This window comes from Madurella fahalii (genome assembly GCF_045866475.1).
Source record: "Madurella fahalii IFM 68171 DNA, scaffold_1, whole genome shotgun sequence".
NCBI classification, from domain to species: Eukaryota; Fungi; Ascomycota; class Sordariomycetes; order Sordariales; genus Madurella; species Madurella fahalii.
The window spans coordinates 546,928-569,257 of record NW_027263971.1 but is presented as its reverse complement, the minus strand read 5'-3'; the positions used below and the strand labels follow the sequence as shown (position 1 = coordinate 569,257).

General features: G+C 52.8%; 9 protein-coding genes across 9 annotated transcripts; 5 read left to right on the top strand and 4 right to left on the bottom strand.

The window, feature by feature from the left end:
- Window positions 1–652: 652 nt before the first annotated feature.
- Window positions 653–1,384, top strand: MFIFM68171_00167 (uncharacterized protein; the record flags this gene model as incomplete). Its single annotated transcript, XM_071055589.1, has 1 exon — window positions 653–1,384. The coding sequence occupies one exon, from the start codon at window positions 653–655 to the stop codon at window positions 1,382–1,384; it is 732 nt and encodes a 243-aa protein (XP_070911690.1).
- Window positions 1,385–2,278: 894 nt separating this feature from the next.
- Window positions 2,279–3,017, top strand: MFIFM68171_00166 (uncharacterized protein; the record flags this gene model as incomplete). The annotated part of the gene is made up of 2 exons (XM_071055588.1): window positions 2,279–2,707; window positions 2,760–3,017. 2 exons carry the CDS (start codon window positions 2,279–2,281, stop codon window positions 3,015–3,017), a joined length of 687 nt encoding a protein of 228 aa, XP_070911689.1.
- Window positions 3,018–3,168: 151 nt separating this feature from the next.
- Window positions 3,169–4,137, bottom strand: MFIFM68171_00165 (uncharacterized protein; the record flags this gene model as incomplete). The annotated part of the gene is made up of 1 exon (XM_071055587.1): window positions 3,169–4,137. The coding sequence occupies one exon, from the start codon at window positions 4,135–4,137 to the stop codon at window positions 3,169–3,171; it is 969 nt and encodes a 322-aa protein (XP_070911688.1).
- Window positions 4,138–5,067: 930 nt separating this feature from the next.
- MFIFM68171_00164 (uncharacterized protein) lies at window positions 5,068–5,847 on the bottom strand (the record flags this gene model as incomplete). Its single annotated transcript, XM_071055586.1, has 1 exon — window positions 5,068–5,847. The coding sequence occupies one exon, from the start codon at window positions 5,845–5,847 to the stop codon at window positions 5,068–5,070; it is 780 nt and encodes a 259-aa protein (XP_070911687.1).
- Window positions 5,848–10,865: 5,018 nt separating this feature from the next.
- MFIFM68171_00163 (uncharacterized protein) lies at window positions 10,866–11,539 on the top strand (the record flags this gene model as incomplete). The annotated part of the gene is made up of 2 exons (XM_071055585.1): window positions 10,866–11,390; window positions 11,471–11,539. The coding sequence occupies 2 exons, from the start codon at window positions 10,866–10,868 to the stop codon at window positions 11,537–11,539; spliced, it is 594 nt and encodes a 197-aa protein (XP_070911686.1).
- Window positions 11,540–12,128: 589 nt separating this feature from the next.
- MFIFM68171_00162 (uncharacterized protein) lies at window positions 12,129–12,395 on the bottom strand (the record flags this gene model as incomplete). The annotated part of the gene is made up of 1 exon (XM_071055584.1): window positions 12,129–12,395. One exon carries the CDS (start codon window positions 12,393–12,395, stop codon window positions 12,129–12,131), a length of 267 nt encoding a protein of 88 aa, XP_070911685.1.
- Window positions 12,396–14,678: 2,283 nt separating this feature from the next.
- MFIFM68171_00161 (uncharacterized protein) lies at window positions 14,679–15,748 on the bottom strand (the record flags this gene model as incomplete). The annotated part of the gene is made up of 2 exons (XM_071055583.1): window positions 14,679–15,585; window positions 15,672–15,748. The coding sequence occupies 2 exons, from the start codon at window positions 15,746–15,748 to the stop codon at window positions 14,679–14,681; spliced, it is 984 nt and encodes a 327-aa protein (XP_070911684.1).
- Window positions 15,749–16,832: 1,084 nt separating this feature from the next.
- Window positions 16,833–18,869, top strand: MFIFM68171_00160 (uncharacterized protein; the record flags this gene model as incomplete). The annotated part of the gene is made up of 1 exon (XM_071055582.1): window positions 16,833–18,869. One exon carries the CDS (start codon window positions 16,833–16,835, stop codon window positions 18,867–18,869), a length of 2,037 nt encoding a protein of 678 aa, XP_070911683.1.
- Window positions 18,870–20,268: 1,399 nt separating this feature from the next.
- MFIFM68171_00159 (uncharacterized protein) lies at window positions 20,269–21,371 on the top strand (the record flags this gene model as incomplete). Its single annotated transcript, XM_071055581.1, has 4 exons — window positions 20,269–20,523; window positions 20,591–20,706; window positions 20,901–21,032; window positions 21,101–21,371. The coding sequence occupies 4 exons, from the start codon at window positions 20,269–20,271 to the stop codon at window positions 21,369–21,371; spliced, it is 774 nt and encodes a 257-aa protein (XP_070911682.1).
- Between the last annotated feature and the right edge of the window lie 959 nt (window positions 21,372–22,330).

The window sequence follows — 22,330 nt, the reverse complement described above, 5'->3', positions numbered from 1 at the left end:
GGCAAGTCAATCCATAGGAGACTCCTCCTGTTGGACTGGACAGTGGGTGAGCTGTTTCTACCAATAGCTGTTTGCTGTGTGTTGTCAGAACTTCCCGCTGAAAATGCCCCAATCCGGTTTCGGCACGAAGCTGACTGGCGTTTGGCTACCTACCTTAGGGTCTTCTATTAGCCACTTTGACAAGCTGCAGCAAACTCGGGCTAAAGAGTACTCCGTTCTCGGCACCACCGGTGGCCGACCCGCCTATAGTATAGTCATGAGAGCGCGAGGTGGCCCTGTCATTTTCCCCTAGCTTCGTGTATGGCTGCTCTATCCCTTCGTAGTTTTGTGGCTGAGCAAATGTCACGCTGTTGGCTTCGAAACACGCATTCGGAGCTTCTAGACTCCACTGACAGAGACGATCTAGTGGTAGGATTTAGGCATGGCAGAGAGAATGTCGTTCAGCCGCGAAACCATGGGTTACTCGGATTAACATACGGTAATTGTGGTTATGACATATAATAATACCAGTCTTGCTCGCGATATCTGTAATGTTCACGATCCAGCAAGCTCACAGCTTAAAACTTGTACATCCTCAACCAGCGCCACGATCATACACCCTTTCTTCCTCCGGGTAATTCGCAAACAGACTCCGCACTTGAAACCCATTTCGATGTTGTTCTTCACACTTTCGACACGAGCCCTGCTAGCCTACTTTATTGGCAGCTGTTCGGCGAACCTGCTCACGCCAATGAGGACCAACGCAGATCAGCGCGCCATTGATTTCCAACCGGTTCTCGATTTCGATAAGGACGGCTGCTACCAGACCGCTGCCATTGACGGTAACGGCCGAGTCAACGAAGGCCTCGAAGTGAACAGAGGCGACTGCCGCGAGTCACGACTCGCCAATTCCCAAACCTACGTCCGCCAGCGTTGCAACCACGGCTGGTGCGCGTATCTTTACGGCTATTATTTTGAGAAAGACTGGCCAGCTCTGGTAGGGGGTCATAAACATGACTGGGAGCACATCATTGTCTGGACGCTACACAACGAAGTCTTCTTTGTCTCGTGGTCGGCGCATGGCGAGTACACGACTGCGCATCACTCCGGCATTCGATTTGAGGGCAGTCACCCCAAGATAGTGTATCACCTGGGCGCCAAAGGTACTCATTCCTTCCGCAAAGCGACGGCCGCCGACGACCGTATCGAGAATGAGACGGGGAGATGGCACCAGGCCCCGCTTATCTCCTTGGAGAGGCTGCCTTGCGATCTCACCAGGAAGCTGTTGAACAACAATTGGGGAAGCGCGCATCCGGACCTCAGGAAAGACCGGTTCGGCCAGGCTTTGGCAATGGCTGTGCCAGCAGATGCAACGAACAACGAACATTTTGACCCTTGGCACTAATTAACAACAAGATCCGCCCGAGCCTTTTGTAAGCAGGATGGACTGTGGGGTATTAGCGAAGCGACAGCCTGGCACCTCGCCCGGAACTTTAGGGGATGAATGCGACCATGTGTGGCTGGCGACTTGGACAAGGAGAACGAGAGTTCTGGATTGTGGTTGAGTTGCGGAGACTATGGATAACTAGATCCCTATACTTAGTAATGATTCGTTTTGTTTAGCCTCGAGTTAGAGCAATCCGTTGTGATAACAATTTATCGAACACACTCTGTTTATGTTGAATCTACCTGTGACTTGCGGTTCTTACATTTGACTCGTTATCAAACCCCTATTGACGGACTGCCTCACAGTCTTCATCTGTCTTGGGAGCAAGATGTAACAATCGGTATGTCAGAACCACAACTGAGCTGTAGATGCGCCAAAGCAATATCGATATCATCACATGACGAAAGCACGAGTGGTTGCAAGCTACGTACGTTCTTGGCTGCCCTGCACATGCTTATCGGGTATATTAGTACTTGGCCGTTGTGCTTGTACCCATCATACACCTAGGAGCATTACAACTCAGTGCCTCTCAAGTTGTGAATTATGATCCTTCCTGGGCACGAACCTATGACAACTGTCGGCACCCGTACTTATTCCGCTGTATGAAGTCGGAGTCGGATTAGGTAGGTAAGTAAAGGAAGGATTCTGTCTTTTCCATTTCATCCGGTAGTTTATGCAAGGGCCAAATAAAGACGTACTAGACGGACTGGGCTTAAGCAACGGCTGAAAGGAAAATCATTATTTCCTCGGTTAAATAGTGCTTCTGCTAGGACAGCCCTCCGCTTTTGTTGCTGCTCACTTCACCTCATACCTACGGGAGCGGAAGAGGTTGTGCCTACTACAAAGCTCGCAATGGCGCGCCTGATGTTTCTCAGCCTTCTTCTCGGCCTCCTCCCTGCTCTTATTCAAGGGGCAACACTGAGATGGATGCCCCTCGGAGACTCGATCACCGACTACGGCTGTTGGAGAGCGTGGATCTGGCAGAGATTCCAGCAGGGGGGGTACGACGTCGATCTCGTCGGTGGGGAGAGAGCGGGCGAGAACTGTGACGGCTTGGACTATGACCGCGACCACGAGGGTCATCCAGGTTACCGGGCCGTTGATATCGCATCCAGAGATCAGCTGGTGGGCTGGCTCAACAAGAACCCCGCTGATATTGTCACCATGCACCTCGGCACAAACGATATTTTCCGTGGGAATCTAGGATTGCCTGAGATTCTTGCGGCATTCGGCAAACTGGTCGACCAAATGCGGGACAGCAACCCTGCCATGAGGATTATTGTAAGATTATTCCAGGACTGTGGTACCGGTCTTATTGCTTAACGCACGGCAGGTGGCACAAATAATTCCTCTCCCCGCCCAGGACAGGAAGGTCCAGGAGCTCAATCAAGCGATCCCGGTATGGGCAGCTTCCAAGAACTCAACGGGCTCTCCCATCTGGATTGTTGACCAGTGGATGAACTTCACAAGTGCGGATTTATATGACGGCATCCACCCGAGCGACTCAGGGGATCTGAAAATGGCCGACAAGTTTTATCCGGCGCTCGTCCACGCCATCCATAATATTCAGCCACCAGGTCAGAAGAGTTAATGGGGCTGTAGTGTGGGGGGTACAGCATCCCCAGGATGACGGTTGTGTAAGCCACACCTGGAAAGACAGATGAATGAAATGCCGAGTTAGGTAGTCTACAAAACCAAAATAATTACCAGTGCTCCATCCAAGTTGCACTCCTCATATCCAATCAAGCCGGGATCGTAATCTCTCCACCCTCCATTATATACTCGGTCTCATACATGCACCGTCCAGCCGGGCAGTTCGCGTGAAAAACCATAGCTCCGCCGCCAGCAACCCCCGTGGCACCTCCCGGCGCCTCGTACCCGAAGTCCCCGGTCCCGATCAACTGGCCCTTCCTCTCATACGGCCCATTGATCCTCTCCGCCGTTGCATACCTCACATCATACCCGGGCACATTGAAACAGTGCGACGAGTAAAACAACACAAACCTCCCCTCCGTCCCGGGGCCCTTGACAATACTAGGCGCCTCGATCAATGGCCCATCCACCTCGGGGATCCTATCCAGGATCTCCACCGGCCCACCATCGACCGGCGTGATCCCGTCCCTCTCATCCACCCTCTGCAGGCGAAACGGGGTCGGCTCGCCAGGGGGATCCCCGTTCCCGCAGGGCCCGCCGGGGCCCTTGGCGGACCCATCGACCTTGTAGACGACCCAGCGCGACCCGTCGGCGTCGTCGCGGAACCCGCTGGCGTCGATGGCGCCCCCCTCCCGGACGGGACACACCCACGGCTCGTCGCGCGGGGCGTACGGCCCCGTGGCGTTGGGCGCCGTAGCCACGCCGACGCAGTGGTACGGGGAGCCGCGGAGCCGGGCCGAGTAGTACAGCACGAACGAGCCGGCGCCGTCGAGGTACTGGACGTCCGGCGCCCAGACCCCCGGGTGGGTCTGGTTGACCCAGCCCCCCGGGCGCGGGAGGGGGTCGGTGTCCCGGAGGTACTCCCACGGCCCGTGGGCGGAGGGCGCGGTGGCGGCTTGGACGAGCTTGCCGTTGCCTTGGGTGGCGAAGGCGTACCATTGCGAGGTCTGCGGGTCGAAGGTTATGGACGGGTCCGGGAAGTCGAGGTTGCCGAGCGTTTGTTGCGGGGCGGCATGCGCGATGGCGCAGAGTCTGGTGAGGGCTGTGAGGAGGAGCATGGTGCGCTAGGTAAGGAGCTTTTTGTCCGAATCTGGATGTTAATGTTATGATTACATTGGGGAAGTAAATGCGTCGACCTCGAAGGATTACAGCTACTTATACCTTGCATACAGAGTCCGCACAGTGAGGTAACGTACCTAAGGTAACCTAAGGAGTGTGCGCTGACCGATTACCGATCCTAGAGATGCATGCTCAACATCATTGGGCCCGCCCTAAAAGCGGAGGCTGAGCTGCTTGCAAATCACGTCAAAAAGGCCCCTATTGTAGTAAGTTGCGGGTAGTACCGGTGGACATTCCATCCTGATATTGACCAGCCCTTAGATGAACGAGCTGGGGTGGTATAAGTGAGAACGGACCTATCCTTGGATGAGGACGTGCAAAAGTAAGGACTCGAAGACGTAAGGGACGTCCGAGTATCCGGCTGCGATGTAGTTTGCTCGGGCTAAGCCGCATGATTGCCGGTGCTTTTCTTGGCATCAGCCAACAGGAAGCGCATCAAAAGGCGGAAAGGAATCGATCGAAGAGGAGAGTGACGTTTTTCTCCAGCAGTGTCCGCCCTATCAACGTAGGCTGTGCGCCGATCAATCCCTCTGCCTCAGCTGCCAATCCGGTTCCAGCGATCTACATTAGAATTCATCAGAAACCGTCACGGAAGACGCTGTGTCATAGTGTGGAGTCGTTGAAGAGTCCATCGTTGTCCTCCCAAATCCCATTACGCTCGGTCTTGTCATCCTGTCGTACCAAATGTTATAGAACAGCGAATGAACTGAGACTTGGACTGTGGGTCGAGTACATCCCTACAGGCAAACGCCGACGAGTGAAAATGAGGCCGTCCATATCAACGACCCTATCCCCGCTCTGAATCCATCCGTTACAAGTACGAACACTTCGAAAGTTGCTGGGATTGAATAATAACCATCCCCTGAAGCCTAAAACGCCTTCTTGGCCCCCTCCCGCCCATCTTCCCTTCTAGCCCTCAGCAAGTTCCCAGGCCACGAACCCGGAGGCGCCTTCCGCTGCTCCAACCCATCCTTGACCTCTCCAGCCCGGATCGCCTGGTCCACCACTGCATCTCCCAACTCCTTTTCTACCCCCAACCTGGGCAACTCACTCTGGATCCAACCGATGATCCCCGTCTCCACGTCCCCAGACAACCCCTTCCCCGCCCCTTCCAGGTCCGGAAAGGATTCCGGGAAGGGGGCTAGCCCAAAATCAGCCCTCACCCCGAGCCGAAGCGCGCGGATCGCGCCCCCGAGCGGCTCAGCGATGCCAGGGGAGGTGTGCAGGGCCATGGCGAGCCAGGCTTCGCGGATCAGCGGGGCGTGGACGTCATGCCGGCGGAGGAGGGCGGCTGCTTCGTTCGCGGCGGCGACTTCGAACCGGAACGGGGCCGTGTCGTAGCGCGGGTGGACAGCGATGTCGTGGAGGATGCAGGAGACGAAGAGGACGTATGCGGGGAGCGGATCGGGAGAAGGGAGGCTCGGGGACGATTCCGGTTCATCCGGCGGCGCGGTTGAGTTGGTGAAGGCTTGCGCGTAGAGGTAGACGCGCAAGCTGTGGAAGAGGATGGAGGCGGGGACGGATGACTCAGCGAGCGCGAGGGCTTCGGCGCAGGCTGGGTGATCTGGTACAAGGGCACGCACGGCCGGCGAGATGGTTCCGGTGTTTGCGCCAGCTGCCGGGGATTCGGATGCCGGGATTTGGCACATGGTGGTGGCTTGGGTGACGATATTGATGTCTATAAGTGCGGTTTGTATGTTTATCTGGATGATAGAGTGATGGCCCGCCATCCGTTGTGATTTGAGCTTTAACCGGTCTTGGCAAGAGTCAGCCGCCCTTGGGGGAGCTGACTGAGTCTCGCTTTGTGTATAATTACCTTAGGCTACACCGTTTCGCTCTTTTATCCAATGCTTTAGTCGGAAGCTGAAGCTACCCCTAAGTCCATGATTCTTATTTGACTCACCCCTGAATACATAATAGGAGAAGATATCCACAATATGCAAGATATCTCAAAGTACAAAACGGAGACACCCAGTAATAAGGTGTCGCGCTCAGGAATGCGCCTGGAGAGCTCACCGCTCCTCTGCAGCGCCTGGCAACGCATCACGTGAGCTATGCCGTTAGGATAGGTAGAATGGAGGTGGTAGTGGCAGCCCGCGACACGTACCTCTCTGCTGCTGCGCACACGTATATATTTCGCTCTTCTTTCCCCGTACCCGGAGGTACGGAGATTCTCGGCTTGCAGGAAATATAGTCTCCGGAATCTCTCTTCCCGCAGTCTTTAGTAGCTGTAATCTGCGCCGCGCACTCGTAATACGATGGCAATAGTCTTTCTTGACAACCAGATCTTTTACACTCCTCTCGTAGTGGCGGGCCTAACGCTCACAAACTACAGTGTTTTGGCTCGGAATGTAAACCCCTCTACAGCCACCTCCAGAGTTCCTTTACATCTGCAGCCTATGCAAGATGTACATAATCCTCGGTGCAGCGGCTAGAGCTGAAGGCCTGGGCCTAGGAAGAAGAGAAGGTAGTGGAAGAGGCGGCCGAAGCGGAAGCCGACGGCCATTTGCCTTCAAGGCCTTTACAAGAGTTTCCTTTCTTTTACAAATATCTAGCATTCTTTTACCACTGACTCCTTTTACTCGTTGATATAGGTTTCTCACCTGGCCTATACGGTACGGTTTTCCTATGAATTTGGCATCAGAGGGTCCGGCACACCCCCTAAGGTAGAGCGATGTAGGAAGAAATAGTAATATTTTTGTACTGGATCTCCCGAGGTCTGGGATAAGTTAGTTTACAATGCCTTTCACCAATGTTAAAGCGGTGGTAATGACTGATCGAATACGCATCAAGCCTCCTCCCCCACTCTCTCTATCTCCCCCCAGGTCCCTGCTTCTCAGGCCATGCCATACGTGGACAATCTGATCAAGGCCAAAAAGCATAGCAAAAAAATGAAACCGAACTTCTAACGACCGCCACCAACTCCACCAAGCACACCTCCAAGCAATCCACCCACACCCTGAGCGACACCACCAACGATAGATCCAACACTACCAAGCAGATCGCCCTGGCCGATCTTGCCCACTCCGTCCCCAAGTCCTCCAGTGATACCTGTTACGGCATCTCCAACACCCCTTCCCAGTCCACCGACGACACCGCTAACGGGACCTCCAACAGTATCACCCACTCCACCAATAGTCTCGCCAACAGTGTCACCCTAGATGGAAACGTTAGCAACTCACCATCAACCAGTTCTAGATCCTCTCATCCCGCTACAGACTCACTATAATAACCCCTATCATATAAAGGGAAAAAGGGTAACAACTTCAAAAAGGGAAACAGTAGAGGGTAAAAAAGAGTATAAAAACAGGGGTAAAGAGGAGTATATAGCCAAAGGAAGTAGCTCAATAGAAAAACGAAAAAAAAAAAAAAAAAAAAAAAAAAAACACTCACTAATCCCTTCCCTACCCTACCAACTGTCTGTCCCAAACCCCCCGTAACCCCGCCAAACGTACCCAACACATCCCCCCTTCCAAGCGCCCTCGTCGTATCCCCCACCGTCCGTTCTACCCCACCAATAGCGTGGCCAGCCGTATTCCGTACGCCGGACGTAACTCCGCCTACTGTATTCCCTACGAGTCCGCTAACACCTCCCCGTTGCTGCCTCTGCTGCTGCCGTAACTGCTTCTGGCGCTGGTATTCCTCGTAATCTTGCAGATGTTGCTGCTGCTTGGCGGCGGCGGCTTCACGCCTGACGAGCTCGGCTGTATGGATGCGTGCGTCGGGGGTGTATTTCTTTTCTCGCTTCACGACCGCACCTGTAGGTGGCTGTCGTTGGGCAGGCGCGGGAGCTGGGGCGAAAGAGGGGATGGGGGCGAGTGCCTTGGCCGGGATGGAGCCTCTGGCTGGGGCGGATGCTCTTGCGGCGGGTTGAGGCACGGTAACCGGGGCTCGTTTGATAGTCGTAGGCTGGAGCGGTGCAGCCGGTGCGCGAGCTTTGTTCGCCGCCGGGGATGGCTGCACTGCCTGGATTCCCCTGGCGGCATTTAACTCCGCCGACTTGCGGATCGCGGGCTTGTTGTGGCCGGCTATGGTTGCTGGTCGTAAATTCGTTGCAACGGACGACGAAACCGTGGGCGTTACTTTCGTCGCAGGAGCAACCTTCTTCGCGGGGGTGACGGGTGCGGCAGCGGCTCTCGGGGCCGCTGGAGTTTTCCCGTGGGTGCTAGTGGGTTCGTGTTTGGAAGGAGTAGTTTTGGTTGTCGAGGAGGATCCTGGCTTTGCGGAGGGGGATGCCTTCTTAGCGGTTGAGGTGGCCTTTGCAGCGGTGGGAAGTAGCGTTTTTGTTTCCTTGACGATCTTGGTTGCCTTTCTGGTTGTTGACTTGGTCTTGGAGGACGAGGATGGTTTGGCCGTCGAGGATGTGGTGGGCTTGGTCGTGGAGCTGCTGTTCACTTTAAGCTTCGTGGGTGCTATTGAGGTGAAGACGTTAGGTGGGCTGTCTTGGGGAAGGGAGTTGGCTACTAACACAGTGCAGCATGAGCCTGCTTGACAGCTGAATCTGTCGGCATTCTGTCTGATGTCCCGTAGTTATTGGATGAAGGTCCTCGTCAAAAGATTGTCTGGGAATTGTCGGATGTAAAATGGTGAAAAGTGGAAAACGAGAGGGGAATCTAGTAGTAGAATCAGCATGTCCGGTCAAAATAAGCCTCATCTGATATAGGGCGGATTCCCTATCTACGTGGGCTATGACGCCAATTACACTGACCCCATTGTCTTCTGGCATTTTCTGCGTAACGGGCGCTGACGTAGCGATTCGGCAGCGGGGGATAAGGTGGGAGGCGACTCTGACGTTTATAGTTGTTATTCGTCCACTGCTGGGGCATGTATGTGGACGCCACCCTTTACGTTGACTCACTACTGACGAATGGGCCCTCTGTGATCGATCCATAGATCTACATTTCTAGCGCTATTAGTAATTTCAACCCTCACACATCACCTTCGGAACTCTCACAAGTCAAACTCCAACCCCTTATCTTCCCTCTCCAGCCTCCCTTACACACCGCTCACAACTCCATCACCTCCCCCAGCACCTAAATCCGCTCCATTCCTTTCTTATATCCTCTTGGACAATACATCATCAACGCCAAGCAATTCATCATCCACATCCTTAACTTCCTCCCCTTTCTCCTCTAACAATAATAACAACCAACCAACCTTCCCACTCCAAATAATATCCGAAAAAGTGGCGCCATCAATCCCCATTACATTCCAACAAACGTCTAGTCCGCCTGAACCACGGCTCGTCATGATGTGTGGTATGGGGTTTATACCGGACAATAAAGCTGGGAAAAACAAGAGAAGAGGGAGAAAACAAGAAAAGAGGGAGAAAACAAAAGAAGAGGGGAAAACAAGAGAAAATGCCTCTTTGCTTTCACTGCGAGCAAAGGACGAGGCTCGCGGTACAAAAACCCCCCGCATTATTATCCTCAAAGCTGACATACACCCTCCTGCCACGTTCTCAGTGAGAGACGAGGCACGGGCGGCTTTTGCTGATTGGTCGGCGGCTTGACTTAGCCCTCAAAAAGGTGGGTTATTCCCTACCCTACGTAGAAATAGTCGAATTCTTCGACCCCTAGGTGGAGCTCGTCCTTTACAATCCCAATCGTCCGGCGAAGTAGTCTAGTGATATTGATTTCGTCGCCTTAATAATCGCCTTGGCTCTCTTGTAAAAGAAGTGCATGGGCTAGGTATTACGTTAAGACAGTATTGGTTACAGCTTGGACAAGTTCGATACCCTGATTTTAGCAATGGGATTTTGAGAGGAGTGCTTTTGTCTCCCTACCGGATTGCATTACCGGCGCTTCGAGAGTTGAGGGATGCTCTCGCATTGGAGGTGGGGTACCAATGAAACGTGCCTGCGGCTCGGATTTCAGTTGTGACCTTCCGTCATACGCTAATAGCAGTGTAGTCGATCTCACTATTGGGAATATGCTCGCTGGCACTGTCATACATCTGCGCAAGAAACCTGCTTATCCTCATACTCGATGGGTTGAACACATTCAGGCAACCACGGGCTTTTGAGCATCATCACGTAAGACAGCCGAATGCTGAGACAGCCTCCTTCCGCTCAGGATCGGTCAGATGAAGAGCACCCCCTGATTATGTTATCACGCCATATCCACATGGTCATGGCCTAGCGGTTCAGGTACAGCACCTTAGTTTAACTACAGGCGAATTCTTGCTAAGACTTATTACCACATACTTCGTTACTCAAGGCCAACCTCTACAAATCACTTCCCTCTATGACGTCCTCGATATTACCCAGGTTCTATTATTAGAAGTCCAAATCCAAATGCCCCTGCAGTTACACGTCCGGTGGTATTTTACCTTTTGAGACATGCTTCTTGGCAGCACACTGCATCGACCCGGAACCTCAGCCTCGTATCGATCGTATTGGGTTTTCCCAACTACTTACCTAAGTAAGCAAGCGATTAGTTGCTCCGCACCCGAACTCGATCTGCACGTTACATTCCGCTACATGGCCGTTAATTCATCTATACGAGATTTGATTGACCGACACCGAGTTCATTCTCGGCGAATTGGTACTCCTTGGCTGCTTTCCTTACTACATATACTTGGGCTATCCAGTCCCATGTTTCCAAGCTTCCGTCTCCCTCTGGCTCTCGCCCCTCCCCACGCAACATCATTGTACTTACCATCGACAATGCTTCCCCTTCGTCTCCTGGCCATCGGATCCATTCTGATCCTCCAGGTCGTCGCCAACCCAGTCGGTTTCTCCCCTCGCCAGCAAAAACAGCAACAGCAACAACGAGCCACCCACAGCTGCGCCACCGTCCGCTGCCCAGCCGGCACCAGGTGTGTCGACTCATCAGGGACTGCCAGATGCGTCCCGATCCCGGCCCCGCAACAGGATCCCCGCCGCCGTGACGACACTGCAGAGACGGGAACGACGACGGCATGCGGGCCCAACGTGTGCGCCAGCGGCCAGGTGTGCTGCAACCCCAGCTGCGGCGTCTGCACGGCCCCGGGGGAGCCGTGCACCGACGAGGCCTGCGTGGGCCCGCAGTGCGGGCCCGACCCCTTCTTCTTCTGCCCCCTCGACCAGGTCTGCTGCAACGAGAGCTGCGGCAAGTGCGCACCCCCCGGGACGCCCTGTACCATGGAGGGATGCCTCCCCCCGACGCCGCCGCCAAAGCTGGGGCCGAGCTGTGGGAACACGACCTGCGCGGTGGGCGAGAAGTGTTGCGATCCTAGCTGCGGCCTCTGTACCAAACCGGATCAGGGGTGCGGTGGGGGTTGTGAGGGCAGCCCGGCGCTGCCAGGGCTGGGGAGGCAATGTGGGCAGGAGGTGTGTTTGGGGATGGAGAGATGCTGTGAGAGTGAGATCTTGGGGCCGCATTGCGTTGGGCCGTTGGAGGTTTGTTTTCGCTGAACGGTTACTGGCCTTTTTCTTGTTTGGTTCCGTAACTGCTCATCTCCAGAGCGTCAGGTATGACTCTGGAGTAGGGACTTCATAAGTACTAGCCCACTACTAGTGTACGAAATCAGGATCATAATGAAGATGAAGGGAGACTGAAGACCGGTCAGGCCCCGGGAGCGGTCTGCTAACAGGCGGAATGCCCTTGACTGCATCATCGGTTACTACGGATACGGACATCATATTACAGTAGCTATTCCCGTACGTTCCGCTTGAGCAAAAGGGGAGCTTCTCATTGCCCATCGCAGACCGCCTGGAACCTCGAGGTGCGAGTGCCCTAGTAATAATGTGATCCATTGAATAGCAAATGCCAACGAAACCAATGAAAATCAAAACCTAGTCATTTACTACCGTGATCTGGTTTAAGCCCCGGTGCCTCCCCCGCCTCAGGCTACGGGTTCTGTAAAGAATACTAGTAGCTCGCTATAGCGCCCGGGTCATCGGGATGATTGCGTTCAGATGTAGTATTAAGCCATGAACCCCCCGAGTCTATCCCAGTGAACCGGTTGTCACCGCCTCCCTCTCACTGCTCAACAGCCGCGCCTCCACCTCGCGCAGCACGTTGACGCACATGCGCTCGAGTGCGGCGGTGTGGATCTCGGACGGCACGTTCCCGAATTCGGGGTTCCAGCGGCGGGAATCGGCGAACTTGCGCTCGAAGGCGGCGATTTGGCAGGGGATCTGGATCTCGGGGGCGTCGCGGGCGGCATACGGGTCCGCCGCGTACCAGTACGCGTGGATTCGCGTCGTCAGCATCTGGTAGGGGCCGCACCGCACCATCCGCGCCTTCCCGCTCGCCGCGTTGATTGTCTCGGACTCCGGGTCCCTCCTGAGAGAAACGTGCCGTTTCCATCGTCTGGCTGCTCCCGAGCGAGTCCATGCAGAGGTCACACACCAGGTAGGGAGTTGCGTAGGTATGCATTGCGGTTGCGTTTGGTTGTGCTTGTTTGGGTTTGGTTTGGTTGATTTCCCCCGGTTGGAGGTGACTAGGTTGAAGTGGTGTAGATCCTGAGGGAGGTGCTGTTTCTGGTAGGACTATCTTGCTATAAACGCGGCCTCGAATACTATATTGTTAGTTCGTTATAAAAGTGCGGACACTGTCTTGCTACCAGCCAAGTATCTTATAATGTGTAGGGGGTCGACTACAGTACCTGTTAGTCACTCTCTTCCTTCCTTTTTTTTTGTACTAACTATATAGTTCGTTCCTTGTTATTGGAAACGGAACAACTGGACTGTAAGAAAAAAACCCTACCGAAACTTTTAGATCTTTGTAAATAAAAGCGTTTGCAAGAGGATAGGATACAAAAAGCCGTATCCTAGAAGTTTCAGGATATTTCGAAGCTAATCAGAGGAGTGTAAGAGATAGGAGACTAAGGTGCCGCTAAGGGCCTCCTTTAGTGCTACTACCGGTATAGGTGATTGGGATATATCTTTCGAGGGTTTCTAACCTCGCTATCGGGCGATCTAGGTTCCTTAGAGAGAACTCTTGTAGTTTCTTAACGGGAATTTGGATTCTTAACTAGCTTCTGTAGGTTAATTTTATACTTAAGTCCAGCTATTTAACTAGATACTTAAGCTGCCTATTGACAATATAAGAGTCTAAAATTTCTTTAATATTCTATTCTTCTCTTTATCTTCTATATCGAGTTAGATCACTAGTTTAGTATTCTTGGATGCTGGTTCTGAAAATAGAATATGAAAAATATCGGTTTACACCTTTGTATCTAGAGGTAAAGATAGTTTATAGTTAGATCCATACGCTCTTTTATATAAGATGTGCGCATTGTTTTGAATCTTAATCTGCGGCACCACTCCGCTGCAATCCGCGACATATGCATGTTCGAATATGAGGACGCGAGCGGTCGGGAGTTCTGACGAGAGGAGGGCGTGGGGCTATGCCTCGGTCGCGTCATCGGCGGTCCAGGTCCTCTCGTGATGGCCAGTAAGACCGTGGACGAAGACAATGCTATCCTGTGATTATTAGCTACGTTATTTGCATTTGGAGGAAAGGTACGCACTCGACAACAAGGAGTCGCAGACTATGAAGCAATATGATGCCCGAATGGACAAGCAGTCGAGGCCTCGGCCAACCGGACGATCTGTACTTCCAGGCAGCAACCTGAATCCCCTTGGATGAGACTTTCCGAAGCCACCACATAAAGCAATTGCGAACATAGAATACATGGGGTTCCAGAGTTTCCGCGCTCTCATAGCGCCTTGGACGCTTATAAGACTGCTAAATGCACAACCGCCAAGCCCCCTACTTTTGGGGCAAGATTTAGATTACATTGGATGCTTTAGCGCAACATGTTGTTCTAACAAATGCCAAGAATAGACTGGTGAACACAGACCATCTCAGTAGAAGTTATTGGAGCTGACCTATAGATTATGGGAATTTTGGCGGTCTTGTTGAATCGCGAACATGCTGTCGCACCCGCCGAGAATGGCGCGCCTCCCAATTGGGTATAGCGCTGCACTGCGCTGTGCCGTCCGGCCTGCACGTTGAGGGCTGTTCAGCTTCAAGTGCCTTGCCCCGAGAATCTTTCCCATCCTTGTCAGCGACACAGTATGCTTATGCATAATCTCCTAAAGTTACGCGAGTCGAGATCAGCCCCCACCGTCATGGAGCGGAGACCTCGGCTCCCGCCCTTCATAGCATTGCTGCTGTCGCTGCCGTTGCTGCCCAGCGCGCTGGCACCAGTGAATGGAGCTACAGTATAAAGCTGAGCACAGATGCCACGAATTGAGAACCGCGGGTCGACCACCCTTCAGGAATGCAAGTTAACTTTCAATAACGCCCTTCTAGGGTTCATTCAGTAGAGTACTTGGTAGAAACGCTGGTATGATGAATTAGGTCCTGCCTGTTTCTCTATATCGTTTCCTTTCTAGTATTGTGATAAATGACATAAAGACACCCCAGATATCGTCAAAACGCCAATCATCCCAACCTCGTAGACAGCGCTGGTAAACCCCCAAGAACCCAGAATGCTTACCCGCTGTGCCCCCGGAAGTACCTACCTTACTTAAGGCAGCTTGTCATTACCGACAACGATAGATGCTTGCTTGCACGCTTGTGGTCCCAGCAATGTTCCTGAACCTATACCGCTCGCCCCTTTGCAGTTCCCTAAGGTCGTAGATGTGCGTCTCAATTGGGATAGAAGGAAGCCAGCGCCGAATTTCGTTCACAATTATGTTGATTTTGTTCTGGGAGCGGGCCCAGAGCACGGCGTAATCTGTGGTGCCCTCCCTTATGGCCGTCTGGCAGGCCTCCGCCGTCTCCGCGACCTCGTTTCCGGCGCTAATGTGAAAGGCGGACGGCATGCCATAAGCGTCGAACATATGGAGAGAGGAACAGCCGGACACGTCGACGACGTCCACTGTGGCGCCTTCGGCAACATAGGATTTTGGCGCTTCGCCTCCCTCAAAGACCTTGATATGGCCCGTTGTCTCGTCGTATTCGATCCGTGTGTCATCACCCCTTTTAGTGAGTTCGCCGTGCGGTTTATTGCTGCAATAATCCACCGAGTCGGAGCCGCCCGACCCAGACTTGCCCTTACCCGACCCAGACTTGCCCTTGCCCGACCCAGAGTTGCCCTTGCCAGACCCTTGCTGTGTCTTGCCGGAGCTTTGCTGTGTCTTGCCGGACCCGGTTTGCCCCTTGCCCGACTGTACTTTGCCGGTCTGCGCTGTGTCTGACTGTGGGCTCTTGCCGCCGTTGCCGCTCTTACCATCCTTGCCGCTCTTACCATCCTTGCCGCTCTTGCCATCCTTGCCGCTCTTGCCCTCCTTGCCGCTCTTGCCATCCTTGCCGCTCTTGCCGCTATTGTCATTTTTACCCGCAGCTTCTCTAGACCGGAGGGACGAGGTGCCGGTCCAGGGGATGTCCCGGGCAAGGCGGTTTCCGACGGCACGGTAGTTTTCGTCGTCGACGAGATCGCCGTTACTACTATATATGGACAAAACGGTTAGCTTTACATGCTCTCTTTCACATGGGACTAGGAACTAGCATAATTGGATTGGCTTTTATCTTACCGGGCGTCGACATTTGGAAATGCGCTCGCGATGCCGGCGACACTCGCCAGCGCCGTAACAAACTTGACGAAACGCATCCTGGTTATCTGTGTTTGGGAGGGATGCTAATTCAAAGGAGGAAATTGTCCAGGTTGAGTGATGATAAGATGCTATGCTTAATTTTGGTAGCCGTAATAGGGTAAATGGTGATGGTGGTGTGTTGGAGCTGGTCCTAGTAATGATACTGTTGGAGGTACTAGTAGTACTAGAGATAATGAGAAAGAAGAAGAAGATGATGATGATGATGGTGATGGAGAGTTTCTCTTGTCTGTTGAGCTGGGGAAGATGATGCTATTTATCCTTCACTCCCTCAAGGCCCTTCTTCCCCATATAGCATATACAATCAGTTGGTTCTAATTACATTTTACCAGCAGGTCTCGCCGGCTTCGCCGGCTTGGGAATACCTGGTCATCAAGAGCTGACCGGCGTCCAGGCCCCGACACTGACCGCAAAGATCGAAAATAGTATGTTTGTCCGTAGTGATTTGGTACACGAATAATTATGTCCTGAATTGGCAATATGATTCAATATCTAGCGGGCATCCGAAATAGTATTAGAAGCTATTCATGGTACACAAACTGCTACTCGTAGGACAAGGTTTCTTAGACGGGCCCGCCGGGCCGCCCCACGGGAGCGGCACCGCTGTGCCTCTTTAAGCCGCATTACCTGCTGTGAAACAATAAGGCCTCGTAGAAGCTAATGCCATACGGCGCTGTGCGGCCTTTCAAAGCGGCCACATGCGGCGGACGGTTTCAGAATGCCCCAAGGAACCCCCGTCTCGAGTCTAAAACGGCGAGCACTGCATAGGATGTCGTCCCTGTGCCACTCAGTTGGTTACCTTGCATCGAGGTAAATCCAGGGCTCAAAACAGCAGGGGTATATTGTGGCCATACTATTGGACAGCGCCACGGCCACAAACGCCCAAATGCGGGGTTCTACTAGGCCACCGCCGCAACTGGGATTATTTCTACTCCGTCCTCAGCCAAGCTCCATGTTACTTGCCCGTCTTCGCCGACTCTTCTCTCTTCTGAGATAACCCAACATCCACAACATTTTGTTTTTTCGGCTACCTACCCACAACCACCCCATTCTCCCCTCGTTGATCCCTGGCGGATCGTGACCATGACCTCCGCTAAGCTGGACGATCTCCCACTCGAGACCTTAGAGTGTATAGCGAGTTATCTCCATAACACGCACCGGCCGAGCCTTTATGCGCTTGGCTTGGCAAACAAGGCTTGCCATAGGGCCACACTCCGGTCCATCTTTCGGGAAATTCACCTTGTAGTCAGCAACCCCGAGGCATTGCAGCGTCACGTCAATGAACTCATCAAAATTCTATTCCACGCGGAGTCCGCCCACTACGTCCGCCATCTCGCTATCAAAGGTTTCCTCCTTTGGGATGCTGGAGTGTCTGGTGAACCGGGGAACCATCCGGTGGCCGCATCGGATGGTGACGGGGACGATGTCTATAACTACAATTACATTGAGCGTGACCGGGTCAACGAGATTTTCGGTGATCATGAGCCATATCTAGAGGGGGACTTTTTTGACGACGAACCCATCAAGGTCCCTCTCGAGGAGGATATGGCATGGGCTCCGGTCGTCAAGCTTGTGAGAATACTACCGCATCTCACAAAGCTGGTATACAACTGCCGGAACCTGTTCCCGCCCAGCCTTCTCGACGCCCTCCACCAGTACCATCCGCAGTGCAAGCTCTACCACCTCACCTTTCGACTGCGGAGCCTACGATATAGCGCTTTGGACCCCCACGAGATGGCCATTGCTACGTCCCCGTGTCTGTATAGCGTTACAGTCCGGTACGCCTGGAGGGACTCAAACGGCCAGGATGACTACAACGAGGAGGCAATGCGGGAGCTTGTTGCCGGCCTCGCTCCTAACTTGAAGGAGGTTCGCATGGTTCACCTCATTCCGGGCCAGACAATGCGAGCGATCCGTAGGCTCGACGTCCCACGAGAGCCGTGGCTAGGGCTTCCAGGCTTTACCCCGGGCGTTGGAACAGGGTCGTTAACATCCCTGTCACTTATAGGCGTGATGGACTCCGAGCTAGGGTTTCTCCAAGCCTGGAGCAGTTGCACAGACTTCAGCTCCTTGCGTCACCTGAGCTTGGGAGGGGGCGTCGGAAACACCTATGTCGGTATTAACGGCGAAGCAATGCGATGGTTTGCCCAGAATTGCTCCTTTCCTCGATTAAAGGCGCTCTACGTCCATCTATACCGCGACGACGCGCGGATGGAGAAACCTGATTACGCTATAGACGCCATTACCTTCTTCAACGCACTGGAGCCTCTCGAAGAACTCTCAGTATCCGGCCCACTCGAACATAATATTGTAGACGCTATACTCGGGCGACATGGACGCACCTTGAGAAAACTAGGTCTACGGCCATACGAGTCTGAATCTTCCCTGTGCGATAATCGGCCGCATATACCCCTCACATTTGGTAAGGAAGATATTCTACAAATCCAGGCGCAATGTCCGGTACTGCAAGACCTCTCCCTCTCGGTTAAACGCACCAGGTCCGATATGCGCGAGGTTGATCTATATAGAGCCTTTGGCGCTATGGAACATTTACAGTTTCTCTTCCTTATTTTAGACTGCTCTAACTGGCATGTCTACCGGACTGGCTCTTCAACCGACGACCCATCATTTGATGAATACGACCGACAGTTCTATTGCACTTGGCGCGAAGACTCACGCCTAAGGAAGGGCCATATACGAGAATCTTTGATGAACTGCGCAGTAGACGAGACACTGGCACGGTCAATCTGGGAGACCATTTGCCGTGTTAAGGTGGGAAAACGGCTCGAATCCCTTAAACTATATACCACAGGCGGCGGCAGGTTTGGTAGAAACGGCAGCTACAACGATATAGACGAAGTTGTTGCGAACCTCAGTCGCTCGTGGCTGATCGAGCGGAGTGTTCGAGACGATAACGATGCGATCAACGTGAGAGAGCTAGGCCAGCGGTCTAGGGAGGCACGCGACAAGAGGTTAACGAGCCTTTATAACAGAGCGTACCGAGGAGGCTCATCTCTCCCAGACCATTCGGTCGTGAACATCTTGCGCCGCGTTTGGCCACCCAAGGAAGGAAGCAAAGATTGGAGGGAGGATTGGACAAGTCTCCCACTTCAGAGTTAGTTTCATCAAGGTACCTTACCTTAGTGACTGTCCTGTACAAATGGGTGAGCAGTCTAGAATGTGGACCAGGTGGCAGTGTTCTGTATGATTTGGATACCTTACGTTCAATAGAGACTTTCTGCATTTTGACATTCAGGTGCGTTGCCTACCCTGGATGCGTTGTTTCCATACCATGATCCCCATCATCATTCACAGAATGGCCAAGGCCTCTGTACAGCTGAGGGTTTGTGAATTGCTCGGTACCCCGTCTCCGAAATAAAACGCAACACCGTTGCCGATAAGGTTAGATTTCGTCGCTTTTAGGGAGATTCTAGACACACCTAAATTTAAATATCTCTTTGGGTGTCAGAACCCAAAGGAATGATGTAGCAATGGAGCACAGAAGACGTAAATTGCTACGGGGACGTGGTATGTCCCGTAACTGGTGACTTCCAGAGCGTCAGAGATGACTCTGGAGTAGGCACTTCATGAACACCGTGTCTTCCTTAGTTCTCATAGTAGTGAGTTAGGGAAAACTGTCCCCCGGGGATCCTAGCCCTCTGACCAGAGAATAAGGCGGTTACAGGGATGACGCCCTGGGGCTGAATTTCGCGCGGACCCATTTTCCTTCATACCTTAAGTAGGGTCGTGATATATCCATCCTATCTAAATACAAAGGTTTACGTTCTACCTACAATCGGATAATGAGCTGATATCGCTATTATAGGATCGGAGATAGATAGAGCTACCTCCTAGTAGACAGCTAGGTAACTCTAAAGTTTGAGTGAGCGCTAGTAGACGACTCGGCATAGCTCTGATTGCCAGCCTCCCCAAAGCATGAAATTGGCACAGGGGGTTGAGATTGTGTTTAGCAGCGAAGATTTGGGCACACTGGTCCCTCCTCTTAGCTCAGTGGTATATCTGCTTGTCACCCCCACTTCAACCTCCGCCGCTCCTGTGTTGAAAACATTGTCCCGGGTCTGTGAGAAGCAGAAGACTACCCTCCGGCGTCGTGAATAAGTTGCTCCATGATGCGAGGATGTAGCTATAGTCCTGCCGCCCCTATTCCTAACCCTCCAAATGCTTTCTGTGAACCCGTGCGTGTAAAGGGGGACTCCTTTACACATCTTCTAACCAAGCTGTTCAGGGCTGAGTGGTGAATGAGATAGTAGTTGTATATGGTCTTAACGGTGTACGGGAGCTCCCTTAATAATTACTCGTCGTCAATGCAAAGCTACATGTTGTAAAAATATGGCAGGCCTAAGAATTTCTCCGGAATCTTTCAACAAAGGCATACTAGGAAAATGCAGTAACGGAGAAGCGAGGTAACCTCTTACGTTCTGTACCAGGCTAGCGGCGAAATAGGAGCGGCCTGGTGGAGCCTGCATCCGGTCGGTTTGGAGGATTGCACCTTAAGAAGATGAGAGGCTGGCGGAGGCAGGCGGCTGTGTCTGGCACATCAGTCTTTTTCTGCCGGGAGGTTTCTCTCAGCAACGTTCTCGAAACGGGCGACGGGTGCAAAGAGCTGAAGGCAGGCGACTATATCTTTGGCTGCGTACGCATCGGGCAAAACCGGCTTTCCCCCTTTCAGGAGACGTTTCTTGTGGAAGAAGACCTCGTCTTCAAAAAGAATGCCAAGACCACGCCCCAGGAAGCGTGCACCATGGGTGTCGGCGTTCTGATGCGGCGCCCAAAGTTCCCTTGGTCTCCAGTTTTGTGCTAACTCACTAAACAGACGGCAGTTTTGGGCCGCTTCGGGGGCCTGGACCCTGGACATGACTCTTCCCGAGCCAGGAGCTGCCGTGGACGAGAAAAGCTCGTGGGTCATTGTGATTGGCGGTAGCGGTAATGTTGGCCAGTATGCTTGTCAGATTGCACATCTCTGCGGCTGCAAGGTTCTGGCTTCTTTGCTCCTCCTTCAAATGCACAGGTATGACCGCGAGTTTCTCCTCCTGAGACCGGCCGCCTGGCTGCTAGTTATCAAGGCTGCTCTTGACTCCGGCGCGACGGCGACATTTGACAGTCGCGCATCGACGGAAGAACAGCTGGCAGAGATCAAAAGATCACCCAGGGCAACTTTGGCCGAGTCTTTGACGCCTCTGCATATGCCGCTGAGCTCTCGCTTAAGGGACTACAGGCGTGTTCTACCGAGGAGAAGCGTTATTTCAGCACCGTTGACGACTGGCAAATGATGCCTCACATACATGTAGTATCCCAAACAAGAACCATCCATATGTTAACTGTTTCTCCAGGTCTGACATCAATGCCCCTTCCTCTATTGTGGTGTACCTGGTGCAACTAGGCCTGATCGGTCGATTCGATGATCTTTCGGGAGCACAAGTGTCATCGAGGGTAGCGGATTGGATTCCAGGTCTGGAGCGGTGCGTCGATTCTGGATGCCTCAGGCCATTGCAGTATCACGAAGTTGAAGGCGTGGGCTGGGATAAGGTAATTGACGCGATTGCCGGAATGGAGACAGGCAAGTCCCTAAAGAAGCCGGTGGCAAGGGTGCAGGACTGGTAACTTGGCCTACGGCACATGGGTTTGAGAATTGAGCGTGCCACAGATGCTATCGCTACCTTACCCAAAGGCTGAACCTGCCTTTCGGTTTATGCTCTCCTAGATAGCTTAATGATGCACAGCATTTATGCTCCGTCAGCTAGGATAGGCGCTCTCTCCTCTTCCCGCTCTCCGCCGCCTTAGCGAACAACGTATATAGTACATCTTGGACTTGATAGTTGAACGAGCTTGCCTCTTAACCTTTCCATCTTTTATTGTATTTAAACTGTCCTCTTTTTCCTACTGCAGTAGAGAGACTCTTTAGGCTTCTATTCAACAAGTACACTTCCCACAGCCTCGTGCAAGCTCTCTACACACGACATAAGGTTACTGTATTAAGTACCCGGGGTTGGTGACCTCACCAGGTCAAATATATTTACTATAACTCCTACTGTTATGGCTTAGTGATCTTCGTAACACAATCGGCTTGCGGAACCGTAATTCATACTAAACGCGGGGAAAGCCATCTCCTCGTGCTTCACACCCCCTATCCAACTCTCTAGTAGTTCCATTTCCAACATTCACGCTCCCAAGCGCCAGAAAATGCCATCGCTTGTTCAGGAGGTTTAATCGCTTACGTTAAACCCATCATAAAGCCCGATTGTGAACTTCAGCAGATCCATCGCGAGCCTTACTATAAGAGACGCCCGTGTTGCCAAATAGTTATTGCCGCGCGCATAACTTATTATCGAATCGGGAGCCCGACCACACGAGGATGTCAACCAGTCGCCCAAGACTGATATTTTACCAACCACGTGTCCAATCACCTGCAAGGCTCACCAATTATAAAACTCGTAGCACATACAACCTACTGCATTGCTACCTAAACTATAAGGAATCTAGGCTGTCCAGGAGGGGTTTTGGTGGACGTCGTCCAACTGATGGTGCATTGACGGCCTCAGTGCAGCGAGGTATTGTGAGAC